The sequence below is a fragment of the Betta splendens genome, chromosome 11, assembly GCF_900634795.4.
Source record: "Betta splendens chromosome 11, fBetSpl5.4, whole genome shotgun sequence".
Lineage (NCBI taxonomy): Eukaryota > Metazoa > Chordata > Actinopteri > Anabantiformes > Osphronemidae > Betta > Betta splendens.
In genome coordinates, this window is record NC_040891.2 from 6,044,164 (window position 1) to 6,060,535 (window position 16,372).

The following is a 16,372-nucleotide window of genomic DNA, read 5'->3' on the forward strand; positions in this document are numbered from 1 at the left end:
TGAAAACAAACCAATAAGATTAATTAACATGCAGAATTATTAATGAAACCATAAATGTAAGTATATTTATATACTAATACAGATAATATGTGTTTGTGCATGTGGTAAAGAGACAAGACAAATTAGTCAATGTCAAACCATGAAATTTATTAATTTCTCGGCTTATTCTCCATACACAGAGGCTTATGAGGTACAGAAAAAAACAAAGTGCTCAGACAGACAAGGCTCCAAAATCGTTGTAGTTAAACTTCCAAAAATTAAATAAGCAACATCTCCTGCTACCGTAACGGTGTCAACAGCAGAGGGATTTAAAAGAGAAGTAAATATACATGGAAAGATTGTGAAGCAAGTTTAACCAACATAGTTCAGTCAATCTAAAGCTTTGACTGCAGAGGTGTTTTTACGCGTACAGCATATTAGGGGCGTTTTTCCCTCAAGTGTAGCCTGAAAGAGTTTCCTGAGTGCTGATCCAAGCAGGGCATACTACTGGGTGATTGGGTCGTTTACAGTACCAGATCCAGGGCTACAGTGTTTTCTGGTGCATGGCTTCCTGGACGACAGAGAGCACCAGGTTTGCACAAAATAAAAAAGTTAAAAAATAAAAAGCAGGGAGAACGCAGTAGCAGTAAGGTCACTAAAAGGCTACAAACATCCAAAAGCTTAATCGGTGCATCCTCTTTAGCCCGCCACCACCTACATCAGATTGCTACGGCTACAGTGATTCGACTGAAGGGAGCATTCGGGGCTTTTTCACTCAGGAGTGAAAGCGGATCTTACGCGCCACTTTTCAGCATATAACCACCTATAAAGCCCTGCCAGCAACAGCAACAAAAACAGTCATTAGCTCACGCTGGAACAACTCGGTAGGAAAATATAGTAGAAAACACAAAGTGGCTAGTGTGACTGATGTTCAGTAAGCCTTTTATTTTGACTCTTTTTCATAATAATTTTACTTTATTAACAAAAATAGAAGCTTTGAGTTACCTTTGAAAAGCCGGGCAAGCATGGCCCCAGTTTAGCACAGGACTGAACAAAAACCAAGCTGCACGTAGTAGACAGCTGTGGATTTGGTTCAGAGGGGACTGTACAGTATGGGTACTATATACAGAACGTCCACCAGGAGAGTCTACATACAGCAAAAGGCTTCTATAGGCATTACATCAAATGCAAAATAAAACAAATAATCCGACAGCAAGATGAAAGAAATTTATAGATGGAACTCAATGGGCTTCATCTTCAATCAAACATTGGAATTGCTGCTGACATACAGGCTCAATTTTAGCATCTTTAAGGGTTGTTTTGGTTGATTAAGTGAAGCAGACATTCATCTTTTGGCTGGTCTCCATGGCACATCGTCATTGGTCAGGACTTTTGTAGGGGGTGGGTTTGATTTGTTGAAAATATGATTAATCAAGATTTGTCCAATAATGCTGCAAACAGGCCAAATCTGGGGGTCTGGTGCTGCTCGCTGGGAACCTGCAGGCACAGACACTGGAGCGTCACAGGACACAGTGGCAGCATCGCTCTCACCAGGCCCTGTGCAGTCCAGCTACAGATGCTTTGGAATTTAGAGGAAAAACGCTGAAACGGTGGGGACCTACTGACCCTCGTGTAGCAGGCAATAGGTTTGGAGCATTCTATCATGTTGAGGGATCACATTTTCACAAACTGAGTAACCATGGACAAAATAATCTACCTGCACGATGCCCCGGAACTGGCTCGCTGGCCTGACCAGCTTGTGGCCTCGTCATTCACTCAGAAGCTACTGTGCAAACCACAAAAATAAAATAAGAAACGAACAAATAATGCACCTGCACTACTCCAAGGTGACCAACTCAAAGTGAACATTAGTGTCTTTTCTCCTTCGTGCCCCATTCAGTTCGGGCCAGCGCACGTGTTCAGCGCCCCCCGGTCTCAGGAGCGCCTGAGCTGCGCCAGCCTCTGCAGCAGCTGCAGCTGCCTGGCTTTCAGCTGCTTCCGCTCCTGAGCCTTCTGCCTCTCGCTGGCGTGCAGCTGCTGCAGGTACTCGGTGGCCCGCGTCAGGATGGCCACCTTGGGCGTCTTGGGGCAGTCCGCGAGGCCGGGGATCTCGTCCCGCAGCGACAGGAAGCGCGAGCGCAGGTCGTTGCGCCGCTTGCGCTCCAGGAAGTTGTGCGCCCTGCGCTTGTCCGTGTCCTCGCAGTCCGAGGACTGGGGGCTGGAGAGGTGCGAGAAGGAGTGGGACTTGGGCGACGGGCTTTGGGGATGGTGGTGGTGGTAGGACGACGAAGAGGAGGAGGAGGAGGGGGGGGGCGAAGGCGACGCGGAGGAGGTAGGAGAGCAGGCGCTGGGGTCGGGCGACTCGGACCTGACTCCGGCCGACGTGACGTGGGACTTCCTGCTGTCCAAGTTCAGGGGGGCGTGGCCGAGTCGGGGCTGGTGGTAGCACGAGTTCTGGTGGGGCTGGCCCGCCTCCTGTCGGACCCTCTTGCGCGGCGGCTCGGTGGGCGGGGGCAGCGTGTCCGGCGACGGGGCGGCGTAGTTGTGCTGCTGCTGGTGAATGGAGATGTGAAAGCGCTTCATGCCGGGGTCGTGGGGGTCGGCCCGCACCGTTATGGTCACGGGCTTGCGGGCGTTGACCAGCCGCCGCGGTTTGCACTGCTGCTTGTGCTCCACCGTCACCACGTCGATCTCCTCGTCGTCGTCGTCTTTGTCGTCGTCATCTGAAGAGAGCAGGAGAGTTCAATGTGTGACTGGAAAACTACAAAAAGGCGGAAAACTGCAAGTCAGCAGATGAGGTGAGGCATCCAGGGCAAAGAGGAGAGCTAGGGTGTCACCTGAACGCACCCGCCCCGACCTGCTGCCTCCTCAAAACCAATTAAAGGCTCGTGTGAAATTAACTTCATTACCTCATGAACCCCACATGATCTCACACACACACACACACACACACACACACACACACACACACACACACACACACACACACACACACACACACACACACACACACACACACACACACACACACACACACACACACACACACACACACACACACACACACACACACACACACACACACACACACACACACACACACACACACACACACACACACACACACACACACACACACACACACACACACACACACACACACACACACACACACACACACACACACACACACACACACACACACACACACACACACACACACACACACACACATCATCGCTGCATTAGGTCAGCTCCCGGACTGGAAATTCCCTCTCTCCATTCATGTGGACGAGCGAGCATGAGAGGCGCAGACGGGTCGGCCCGAGGAGCAGCGCTCCGGCGCAAGTCGGCACCGCAACGTTCCCAATCACTTACTGCTCCGTTTACTTGAGTGGGAATGAAATATTAAGCATAAGCAAAAGGTCTCAGACGTGATCACCGCCACTTGAAAAAAGGGCTCCTGGGAGAATTCCAGCGCTCTTGTAAATTAGATCGCTTTTAAAGTAATCACTACTCGGAACGTAGTCATCTCCATTTGCGCGACATAGAGAGGGAAGCGGCCCGCCACAGCCTTTATATGACAATAGAGGACATCTCACATTACAAGCCATTAAATATCAGTTCCCCTAAGCAGCCGCGTAAGGCGCCTTTATTGGAGCTGAGGCGCACATTTATTGCTCATGATTGGTCGCTCGCCTCATCTCTGGGCGCACATTATCCTCTGAAACGCTGCGAAATGCCGCGTCAAAGCATTCTGCAGGCCTGGCTCGACCTCCTAAACGGCTAATCCTGCTCTATTCACGGCCCGGGCTGACTGGGACCAAATCCACCCACTGACACAATTGGCGCCGCAGCCGGTTGACAGGCGGAATGCAGCAACAAGTTCCCGTTGTGGCATTCCACACACCATTATGCACGGGCCCAGCTCTGCATCACATGGTGGACTACGCTCCCAACTCAATCATATGGGTGACGGAACAGAAGTGGAGAGGGGGAGTGGGCTCCACATCATGATGCTCCGTCACATTCTCAGTAGATAAAGTCCAAATAAAAAAAAAAAGGGAGTGCTCTTGACTGAAATCATGTGAAATCCACAGGAGGCAGTGGTGACAGGGTGAGGGTCCAAGTAGAGGAGAGGAGGGGGGGGGGGAGCAGCTGGTCCGCTGGAGCCCTGCCAAGCAGCAGATGTTTCAATGGGCGTGTCATTCCCCGGGCTTCAGGCATGTGTTGCATGCACCAAGGTAACGCAATGCAGTCATCATGTGCCATGCCAAGCCTCGCTGCCACATAATGGCTAAACCGATGCCAAACATTAACCACGCGGAGCAGGAAACAGGACGTTCAGGTCACACGAGCCCAAAGTCACCCTCCCCGCGCGATTAGAAAAAAATCCAGCCGGTGTGAGGAGGTCAACGAACAGAAACTACGCTATCGGGAGATCGCGGGGTTGAATGAGAAATAGTGACGAGGACACAGTACAAACAATCTACAAGTCTGGGAAAAGCGGGTGATTCGCGGCGCAGGAAATTCCTACGGTGCCCGTTCAGCAATTACTGACCTGAGGAGTCGGTGAGAGACTCGGAACCGGAGGACACCTGTTTCTTGCATCCGCCGGTTAACGGGAACGTGAGCACGGCCGCGGGGTCCACGCAGTCCGCGGCGAGCGCGCCGAGGGCCGGCGCGTCGGCGGGGCCACACTGCGCCCTCGCCGGGGACGCGGCCGCGCACGCGGCGGCGACCCTGCCCGCCGCCGCCGTCCCGGGACAGGAGGCGCAGCGCTCCCCGACGACTCGCTCCAGCTGCTGGCCGGCCGAGAAGCCGCTCCACATGCAGTCCTGGATGATGATGGAGCTCAGGTTCCCGAAGGAGTCGTTGGCCGCGGCCAGCTTGCAGGGGACGTCCTGCTGCTGCTCGTCCTCCTGCCCCAAGAACTGGGACACCCACTCGAGCTTGTCCCCCAGAGACGGGCACAGAAGCCCGACCCTGCCCGACCCCTCCACCGCCCGGATAGGGGACATGGGCGGGGTCGGAACCAGCTCGAATTTCTTCCATATGTCCTCACTGGGCGCCGTGGACTTGAAGAAATCCTCGTCGGGGTCGTGGTCGTCGTAAAAATAATGTTGGTAGTGGTCGAAGTGCTCCATGTCCCAGTTTTCATAACGAGGGGCGGTGGAGCTGATGCCCGGCATGGGGGCTGCAGGGGGGGGGGGGGGGGGGGGGGTGGATCACTCCCTGTTCCCTCGGTCTGTAGACAGAGAGCAGCAGTTGTGTCACAAGTGAGATTTACCGTCATCAAAGTAATCACATCCCCGTCTGCAGACGTCGCTCTCCGCGGAGACGGGCTGTTGATTTTGCGGGCGTACACAACGCGGAATGAGTGATAATATTTAATATTCAGTAACGTCCCAGCGTTTAGACAGGAAACCTCTAAATGGGTGTAACCGAACATGAAGCCAATTAAGAAGCCAATGTATCAGACTGGCCGATAATAAAAAAAAAAAAAAGCAGCACAGCTGATTTCCCAGCCAAATCCCACCTATTAGCTATTGAAAAGCCACGATGTTAAAGTTAAACTACTCGCTCTTGCTCCCGAGAAGTTCGAGTTTCGCAAGTGTTTCATTACATAACAGCGTTTTAGCGGCGCGCCGCGCTGTGACAGGGAGCGAAAGGCGGGCGGAGGGAGGCTCAACTGGCCGCTCAGCAGAAAATAGACTCGTTAAATTAGATCGAAACGGAGTAATTGGATAGACAGGTGTCCGTCCCGCGCGCCAATAAAACCGGTTCGGACGGGGCTGTGGTTTATTTAGCTCCTCCTCGGTCCAACTCCTTATCACGCTCAAGCAATTCAGCTGCGCCTCTGACGCGCCGCGCGGCTAATTAAGCGGCAGACGCGCTGGGAAGCCGCAGCAAGCCGCCCCTAAAAAGCCCTAACGTGTCATCTGACGCCTCCCCGCCCGTGGATGCGTCTTGTACTCGTCACGAGAGAAGTTGCCGTGAATAAACACGTTGTGAAGAAGAGTTCTACCTGGCGTCGCGGGCGAAGACCCTTCCTGCCTCCTCATAGATCCGCCGTGCGCAATTTAAGCGTCTACAAAAAATAATAATAATAACAGGCAGCGGCCGCAGTGATTCCTCACGAGGAGTCGGACTGAAATGGGAAATTTCCCACGGATCCGTTTAGTGTCTGCTGAGGTCGTAAAAGGAAAAAAAAAAGAAAAGTCGTTGAGGTAAACGAGTCCGTTTGGTCGCGGTCCCACAGCTCAAAGAGCCGGACGGGCTTCGGCTGTGGTCACTTTCTTTGCAGAGTACTGCACTATATGATCCCGGGGAAGCGGAGTGGGCTATTATGCATAAAAGGCGGGTCGTAGTAGGAGAGCCACGCCCGCCGTTTAAAGCTGCAGCGCCGCCGAAACGCCCGAAGAGCGCTGCGGAGGGAGATCGCGCGGGTTGACGCACTTCTGCGACATCTGTGCAAACATTAATCCACGGGAATGCGCAAGGCGTGCACGAGGCTCCTCATTAGGCTGTGTGCTAATAAAGAGGCCAGTAACCGCTCATTGGTGGGTGTGGGGCCATTTGGCTGCAGGATCTGCCGTCTTTAGTGCGTCTGAAGCCGTAGGGCCCCTCCCTCTGTGACAGTCAATACGGAGCCATCCGCGCGCGTTCGTGTCCGCGACAGCTGCACACGCGTGTAAACGCACACAGGCAACTGCTGACGCTTGGATTCTGGCCATTGATGAGGAGGGTGATTGGGAAACATCCCTCTCTGGCCTGAGGCGGACAGTGTGAAATCCTTGTCTGTCCACCTCACCTTTCCATCAAACTCAGGTGCCCCCCCCCCACACACAGACACACATAGACACACATAGACACACACACACACACACACACACACACACACACACACACACACACACACACACACACACACACACACACATCCTGCTTTCCTTGAAGCCTCATCCTCTGTCACTCATCCTCTCCCCACTCTCCCATCACCCCCCCACCTCTTCTGAAGTTTTATCCCCGTTCACCTCTGATCAAAACAATCTTAACCCTACATGAAACACGCAGACTTTAGGGGGTTTATCTCCTCGGTTTCCCGCGAGGACGCCGACGAAGAGGCCCAGAGCTGACACAGAGTGGAGACGAGAAGCGCCGATCTTTCATTCCCCTCCTCGCTCCCTCTTCTTCAGTTTGTCCACTTCCTGATCTCTTCTTCTCTTGATGCTTTCATGTCGTTCATCTTCTGCCGTCATCCACACTTTGAAACGTTTAATCTGCCTCCCCTCTTTGAATTAATCATCACGAGTGAATGGGGGCTCCTTATAATGCACCCAGAAATCTCTTTTCACACAAAGCCAGTAGATTTAGTCAGTTTAAGGTGTTCCTTTAATTATTTATATGTACAAAATGCACCGTTTTCTATTCAAGGCGACATTTTATTGATATGTAAATGTACATATGATACGATTCAGAAGAGCCTTCTTTCAGTGCAGATGCTCAGATAGATTTGTTGTGGTGTGGCTCATGGGGAAATAGCTAATTTACAGTAATTCCCCTTTGGATTAGTGAAGCTTGTTTGCATGAAAATAGGGGTGGGGGGTTGAGGGGGGGGGGGGTACGTGTGACAGGCTGTGATGCTCGGATCTGCATCTCTGTAAACTGCACGTCCTGTACAGACACGCAGGCCTCGGCCTCAGGAGTAATGGGACATTATCACTCACCCTCCACTAGTTAAGAGATGCTGGTGATGTTGATCGTTGTGTGCGCCGATCCCAGCGTGAACCTCAAACAGCCTCGTGGTTCGACGCTGCTTCATCCCCCCGTTTTCCTGCAGCCAACTGTGCTTCACTCTAAGACGATGTGGTCGCCCCTTATCGTTACGTTAGATTAAACGAAGCCGCAATGATCCCCGTGGGGCTCAAGCAGGGTGCACAATGTGACTTTGTATTACAGAAAACTGCAGATGATAAAAATGATCCCACTCCTTATGCAGCGATTGAGAAAAGTGAATGGGAGCACAATAAGGAAAAAGGCACCAAGGAAGGAAGGAGATGGAAGTGGAAGCAGTCACTATGGTCACGGGTGCAGGATGATAAATGCCCCCCACCTTCCCCCTCCCCTTCCTGGATGGACCTGCCCTACTCCATCCCTGTGACTGACCGGGCTCCACCCTACTCTGACCTTCCAGACTGATCAATGAACACCTAGTCTGGGACCCACCCGTCAGCGTGTCTGTGGTGTCTGGGCGGACACAGGTTGACTTTGTGTAATCTGCAACACTGGAGAGGAAACATGACAGCTGCTACCCACTGGCTGGTGTTGACCTCCACACACACACACACACACACACACACACACACACACACACACACACACACACACACACACACACAGATGGTAAGTGAGAGGATTGTCTTTCACTCCAGATGCTCATTACATCCAGCTATTACACACGGTGCGGCACTTGCTCACAATATTTATACCCAATTTATTTTCCTCCGTCCCACCTTCCATCTCCAGCCACGCTAATAAGAGTTACTTCACCCAAGACACAAAACCAGCGTTTTCTCACCTCCCCTTTGTGGCGTCTAGTGCTTTGTCCAGCACCGCCGAGGTGAGAGCTTGTAAACATGTTTCTCAGACTTTACCAGCGTCCCTGTTACTCTGGGTCATCCACAGAGCGATCTGACGACATCCTGGCGAAGGCTCTTTACATTGAGCCATGGCAACTGGACCTCTTCTTCACGACTCGTGCAGCCGCTCCGACGAGCAGCGAAACGCTTCGACCCAACAAGGCAGAGCTCTGTCAACACGTCCCTCAAGGACTCTGGTAACTATGGTGAAAACAAGATGTACTGTTTGTAAGTCATCCAAGGTTTTGCTGTTTGTTGTTGATTTCTGAATGAACTGCTGAATGAGAGAAATCATATGTAAAGAAAGATGTTCAGCCTTTAATATTGTTACTGTGGAGAAAGTGTTGCAATTTAAAACAGACTAATGACATATGGGAGTTTTTTTCTATTTAATTAGACAATCAAATCTAAGAACCCAGTTTATAATCAACAAGTGTCCTGCAGTATATATTTGACTCTATAGTTTGTGCATATCGTCTTCTGTTATTGAGCGTTTGACAGGTTTCTGTAATTATCGCTGCACAACCATTTGCAAAAACAGTGTGTGTAACCAAATGAGAAATGATTTTAATCAACCTGCAGCAACAGGCAAATCAGTCAGGTCAGTCAACGCTGCACATTTCATGCACGTGCGATGTGCTGCTGCATAAGCACATATAAAATGGCCCAGTGACAGCGGCACTGATTGGCGCGCTGTTGTTACTCAGTTGATCCTGTTTCTTCATCACTGACTTTTATTGCGTTCTGGGTGGAAATCAATTCTGGAGGAACAGGCTGTCAGCACAGGCTGTACCCTGGAGAAACGGAGAGGGAGCGGGAGAGAGAGGTAGAGACAGAGGGGTGGCGAGCGAGAAAACGAGAGGGTGCAGCAGAATAACAAGTGTGTGCAGGAGGGAGAAACAGAGAAGAAGAGGGCGAGAGAGAGAGAGGAGAGAGAGAGAGAGAGAGAAGAGGAGAGGGAGGAGAACGATGCTGGGGATTAATGCAGGGCATGAGGAACAGAGGGACAACTGGAGAGGGGAGAGAGAAAGGCTATTATGTGTCATATGAGTGATGAGCACCAGAGGGGGGAGGCAAGAAAAAAATAGTTTGGGAGTTTGGGAGGTGAAGCGATAGCGGTTCACAGGAACAGACTTGAAGAAAATGATGCAATTACATAACGAGATCTTTGGCAGCGCAGAGTTACTGAGCATTCTTGAACGGTTGCACACGCACGCACACACACACGCACGCACGCACGCACACACACACACACACACACACACTGGTTGATGCATGCATACAGTGCAGCCAGTCACCACAGGAGCACAGATAAACCCACATATATGCATGTGAATGGTAGTAAACAAACACAAACAAATAGCAGTCAAATAATAAAGTGGCTGCTGTTTTACGTTTGCGTTACGTTACTGTTGTCTGGGATTCTACGAGCGTGTGCGCGTGTGTCGTTACCCGCTGAGCTGATTGTTTTGAATATGTCTCCAGTGCAGGGATGAACCCTTGGCCGTCACTGTTCAGTGATGGATCACAGTGTCTGTGTACATACATACAGTCTATGTCTGTGGGGCAAAACATCACGTCTGTGCAAAGTTTCAGCTCTAGTTAATGATGCCGGTTTAAAACAAAATGTATCTAATCCATGTAATTATAATATATAGTATAGTATATATATAAGTTTTGGAGAACTTAACTGATTCTGGATGTGGGTTTTATACAGCATCTCTGTCTATTGCCATCTCTCTGTTTGTCATCCTCACGTTCAGCAGTGTGACCTCTAGTGGTGGGAACCGGCGTCCTGGCTCCCCATGTTCTGGCTGGAGTTCGGTACAAACGCGACGCTCACGCCGGCCTTGAGGCCGAGAATGAGAGACAGCAGCCGTATTTTGTCTGCACTTTCTCCCTCTTTGTTCGCGCGCCGCGGAGTTGCTCAGTCAGTCCAACCCCGGTGCTGATTCGTACATAGCGCAGAAAACATGAATAGAATAAATCACGGGGCGGCAGATAGTGGTCAAGGCAGCGGCGACGTGTTCTGTGCTCGTTGGAATGAGAGCTCCGGCTGTAATTAATGGAATGATGTGCAAAGTATGCAGCCTTGAATCACGCCTTCAATGGAGATGTCACCTCAGGTGTCAGATACACACAGAACCTCAATGTATGGAGGTTTATTTCATTTTACGAATCTGTTGGATGTTCCTCAGACATCGGTGTCTGAACATGATTTAAATCCTCGCTTTAAAAACCTACCCAACAATAAAAACTCTAGAATACGGTCTGGGACGAGCTGAGTTGGCTAAACACGGAGCTCCAAGTGCCACTTAGCTTGAATCCAGACTGGAACTGTCGCTGCCTCAGATGGTGCGAGGTGTGTGATGTTCCGTGAAGAGCCAAATAACTGAAGTTATTAGCTGCTTCTTGTTAGAGTCGCTGCGGGGCGCAGATGGTAAACAGACTGTCGTCTGTCGTGATGCGCGACACGAGGCGTCCGGCATAAACCTGAGCCCAGAGCAACAGCGAACAGCGGAGTCGCGTCGACGCTCGCCCCCTGCTGTTCGGGAGGAATGCGCTCGGCGGCAGCTGAACGCGGGCCGGCGCTAACCTACGGATGGGCGCCCGCAGACAGATGGGATGCCTCCAGGAGCCCCGCGGACGGATCAGACGGGGGGAGCGGGGCTCCGGCCTGTCAGCGGAGATTCATCTGCGCCTGCGGGAGGATGGAGGAAGCGCAGGAAGGAAGGAGGAATCCAGACATCACATCACTGAACAGCATCTTCACGGAGGGGCTGATACCAATAAGCTGCATTGCCTTTATGCTTCCATAAACACAGAGCTGATGACAGCATTAGAGAAGAAGCCGAGCTGAAAACAACCGGGCCTCGTAATTGTTCCTAATTAAGACAAATTGATGGTGACTACTTTATTTTAATGGTATATTCATCTCAGTTTGACTTAAAGCTATTTAATTAGCAACCAAATACTCCTACATCTGCTCCATGATGGCTCTTAGGTCTAAAATTGACTGACTGACTGATCACAAGTGTCAAATTAAAGAAATATTTGTAACTTTGGTGTCTCTGTGATGAACCTGTCTCCCAGCTCACACAGAGACACTGATTGCTTTTAGTCTTGGTCTTCAGAGAACCAGAAAGATTGTTGAACTGGTCTCTGTGACCTCAGGTGACCTTTCGCGCGTCTCTTCAGGGGCACTGCGCCTCTTTAAGAACAACAACTGTTTGTTTCGGCTTAAATCAAAATCGGCGTCACACAACATGTAACAGGGTGCGATTACACGGCCCGTGACAGTAACTGTCCGTCGATACGTCACGCTCGGCGTGGCGGCAGTTCACAGCGCAGGATGACACATCGCGTCTAATGGGGAGCGCAACGCTGCGATGTGTAAAAGCAATCAAATGTGACGGCTGCGCATGTGACCGAGGAAACGGCCCAGAAGAACTGGAGGAGTTCGCTTCATTGTCGGTCATTTGACGTAAGGTGCCTTTCACATGACACATTGTGAACGTCCGCCGCCCGCACACAGTCTGCTACTGAAGACCTTATATTCATTGGTTTGGCTACAAAGACATGCAGTGTCCCATCACAGCTCTCAACACCCCCCCCCACACACACACACACACACACACACACACACACACACACACACACACACACACACACACACACACACACAATCACAGATCCACCCAACAATTGTCTCTCAGCATCCCTGCTGAGGAGCACAATGGTTAACTTTAACAATGCCTCCTCCAGCTCCTCCTCGTGTGTAGCCGAACCGAGTCGGCCGCCGTGCGTATATCTTCCCCGCATTGTCTGTGAAGCATATGGCCTCCTGACACGGCGGGCAGAAGGTCACTGGCCAAAGGAATGTCAGCCACTCTGGGAATCTTCCCATCGCCCTTTTTCTCTTTAGCGCTTAGTTATGGGGCAGTCATGCTTGAGAGTGAAACACACACTGCATGGGCATCTGCAGGGCCACACACACACACACACGCACACGCACACGCACACGCACACGCACACACACACACACACACACACACACACACACACACACACACACACTGTGTTACATACACTCTGATACATGACCTTTACATCTTCGTGAACTTAATAATTGCTTTTCCTGTGTGTCTGTGTGTTATACTGTACTTTGCTGTAGTACGTTCTCAACGCGCACACACACACACACACACACACACACACACACACACACACACACACACACACACACACACACACTGTTAAGATGTAACAAGATGCTCCTCAAATGCATCTGCCCCCGATCACATCTGTCACTCAGTGTGTGTGTGTGTGTGTGTGTGTGTGTGTGTGTGTGTTGTGTTTTTTGGGGAGGGGTAGTGGATGATATACACTACTGCTATTGTAATGTTCTTCCTTAACAGAAGAACAGAACAGAAGGGACGGACAGGGGGTGAGGGGTAAAAGGTGGGGGTGGAATGAGGATGGAGAAAAGTTATTATTATTATTATTACCCTCTAATAATATGCGTTCAAAAAACATCAAATTAAAGGCAATGCAGAGAAATTAAAAACAATGGAAAACATTGATAGAAAAATGTAGGTAAATTGTGTTATGGATGAAACAATGGGGGTATGGGTGACATGATCAGACCCCAGGGAGGAGCTTTGATGGTGGCCTGTGGTCTCTCAAGTGGTGGCCTCCTGCCTCGGGGTTCTGGATAGGCTTCCATGTGTCACTCCGGGCTGCCGACAGATGTCTTTCTCTCTGAAACAGCAATAATTGACCACTGATCAGCAGCTGATACTGTAAGGGAGAGGGCGAGAGAGGCGGGGGTTGAAAAAAGCAAGAAGAGGGAGGGAAGAGAGGAGGGGGAAGGATATAATTCTTTAAATTGCCTGAAGGTGTGTGATGCAGGCCGTTTTCTGCGTCCTGCTCCTCTGAGTGGCCACAAAGGCTTTTAAACCACAGCACAGTATATCTTCTCCCCCTCCCTCTCCTCGTCTTGGAAGGCACAGTGTCCACGATGAGACGTGTCACCGACATAAATAGATGATGACGATCGCAGTGTGTGTGCGTTAATCTACCAGTAATCTGGCTTTTATAATCAGACCTGTATGTGAGGGGTGGGTAGAAGCAAGGAGCCATGGGTTTGCTGTCTGGCGGTGGTTGTGCAAGTTTAGCTCCGTGTATTTGTTCAATTACGTGCATTTGGGTCCGACTGTGTGTCTCTATGTGCAAATATGCCGGCTTTTGGTCTCTGACTGCGGTGATGTACTATCCTCCAGGGACGTCGAGCTTGTCAATCACTGTGATTGATCGGGCCCTCTGCCCCTCCTCCTCCCATTCCAATCTGATCTCCCTTCGGTCCTCTCCTCCCACTCCAGGCCCCCTGGTGATTAATCACTCAGTCAGTCAGACAGGTAGCAGTGACATCACCCCCCCCCCCCACACACGCTGCTTAAAGAGGCACACGGGTCAGCTAAGTGATGACAAATCACCTCCGTGTCCCCAGCAGTCCTTGAAGCAATCATATTCTCGTTGTCTTACAGTCGCTCGGTGATTATAGATGACTTTATCAAGTGTGGACGAAGTAAGGAGGAAATGATTGATTCAGAAAAATGAGAACATTTGTATTTATATCACATTTTATTATCATTCTTTACTGAAAATCAAATCTGAAAAACATACACTAAGTAATAAAGTAAGATGAACACAGTGAAGGAGAAATCAGTAGAAAGCGTAATAAGACTTATATGTTTTATGAAATAACAACAAATACATCACATAATAAGCATTTTACTTTCCACAGCCCCTAATCATACTGTCCTATCCCTAATGTGCAGACCATCCAGCTGTATCTCACAGCCTTGGTGAGAGCAACACGGTGTCACCTCAAGGACCGGGAAGAAGAATTCGCCCTATGTGACCATGAGAACAGTTTGTGCAAGTGCCAAGGACCTTTAAAAAAAATGAACCTTGGCACATCCGCACGAGCGAGTCACCCAAACACCGGCCGTGGCAGGAGCTGCAGACACCGAAAGTGGATTCCATCACAGTCCTCTGCCGTAGGACACGGGTTTTATGTTCCCAGCCTTCTGTAGCGTCTCACTTGCTGCTTTCGGTTCCATCCTGCAGGATTATATGCTGATACACGAGCGATTCTCCAGAAAAGCCCATCCGGAGGTACTTAGAGTGCCGGAGATGATTTATTAGCTATTACTGCTCTCTGCTGGTGATGCTGTGTTACTGCACACATGCAATCACCGTTCATCCAATGGAATAGCCTTTATTCATACGGTTGCTTGCATATGTCTGGGCATCGGTACTTACTTTGCCTTATTTTCCAGTTCTCACACTACATGCACCATAGAGCTCACAGCAACCTCTGGTAAAACAACGGCGTCTGTCTCTCAGCAACACGTGTGACACTGTTCACATGTGAGGGCACCTTTTCAATAACAAACACAACTCTGAAAGGATTTCTGTGCGCTTAGGTTACTTATTCACAGGCCTGGATGAACGGAAGCAGAGTTTTGGTGGTGATACCTCGTGTCACCAGCAGGTGGCGGTCAAGTTGCACAAACCAAGTTCTTCCTTCCTCACCTGAACACTATGAGCAAGACTATGCAGCTGCTTCAAATAGGAGCCGTTAGAGCCATGAGTCAATGAGTTTACTGCAGCTCAGCAATGGTGGCAACCCACTCCTCAGTATCTGTGTAGTTGCTTTGTAGTAGGCTAATTAAGTTTTTCTAATTGACATTAATTGACTAAATTAATTTACTGTCTACAACCAGTATCTGACACTTTCAAGTTTCTCTCTTCAGGGAAATGCTTTGCGAGGAGATATGAAACTAGAAAGAGAGCAACAAACAGGAAGTGTTATCTGCAAAGTGGTGATAGAGATAATGGGTAGAGATATTTGCTTTCTTTGGAGATAAGTAACCCAGTGCTGAGTTTATGACCGTATAAGGAAGTACCTGAATGTATACAAAACTAAGTATTCATCATATAGAAATCTTACAAATGAAAATCTGAACATCACATTCATTGACATAAACACTAGTGACACGAGAAGTGACGGAGGGATGACGCACAAACCAGATCACAGGGCTTAACAGTAAACTCGTGAGCTCCAGCCTGTCTATTTTCTCCCTGAGGGGCAGAGGTGGAACCGGGGGGCGACGCCGCTCACACGTGCACCCTGTCCCATGGAGAGACACGCTCACGTCACGGTTTCCACTCTAAACACAAATAAACCTTCCCGTCAGCGTGGCCTCACACAGGCAGCTGTGGTGAGAGAGTCTCGCCATCGTCCATGATGCTCATTCACCAGCAAATCAATGTTGAATGATAGTGACCCAGCATTGATTCCTGTTATCTTACCGGAGAGTCAAAGAGACACAATAACCTTCTCTGGTCTGAAGCAACCTCCGGTTAAATCGTTATACAGTCGCACCACAGTGACCTCCCACATGGCACTAACCACCTGATGACACGACAGCCATAGCATAGTCTAAAATGTAATTGAGTCAATAAAGTCCACCATTAGGAAGGTTCTAAGAGTCTAATTCTGTTATTTGATTATTATAATAAAACTTACAGTGACAGTGGAGTTGAATATGTAAACAGGTGTTTGGAAGCTCAACGTCAAAATTAATGTGGATGAACTTGACTAACAGCTGTGCTTTACACACGTTACAACCTCTGAGTCAGTAGTTCCTTCTTCATAGACAGCCATTGTGCTGTGCGGCCTC

At 49.8% G+C, this 16,372-nt stretch overlaps 1 protein-coding gene across 2 annotated transcripts; it reads right to left on the reverse strand.

Annotated features, from left to right (window-relative positions):
- Positions 1–126: 126 nt before the first annotated feature.
- On the reverse strand, positions 127–6,465 carry myclb (MYCL proto-oncogene, bHLH transcription factor b). Of its 2 annotated transcripts, XM_029166711.3 has the most exons (3): positions 6,008–6,465; positions 4,541–5,227; positions 127–2,702 (listed from the first exon to the last, which is right to left on the reverse strand). In XM_029166711.3, the coding sequence occupies exons 2-3, from the start codon at positions 5,169–5,171 to the stop codon at positions 1,915–1,917; spliced, it is 1,419 nt and encodes a 472-aa protein (XP_029022544.1). In that variant the 5' UTR covers positions 5,172–5,227; positions 6,008–6,465; the 3' UTR covers positions 127–1,914. The 2 variants fall into 2 exon arrangements, with proteins under 2 accessions (XP_029022544.1, XP_055368672.1); XM_055512697.1 differs by lacking the exon at positions 6,008–6,465 and having other exon boundaries at positions 4,541–5,982.
- Between the last annotated feature and the right edge of the window lie 9,907 nt (positions 6,466–16,372).

Coding starts and splice junctions, on each gene's coding strand:
- myclb (XM_029166711.3), bottom strand. CDS start 5,171: ATGCCGGGCATCAGCTCCACCGCCCCTCGTTATGAAAACTGGGACATG. Junction 2,703..4,540: donor GTCTCTCACCGACTCCTCAG/GTCAGTAATTGC, acceptor TGCTCTCTTCAG/ATGACGACGACAAAGACGAC.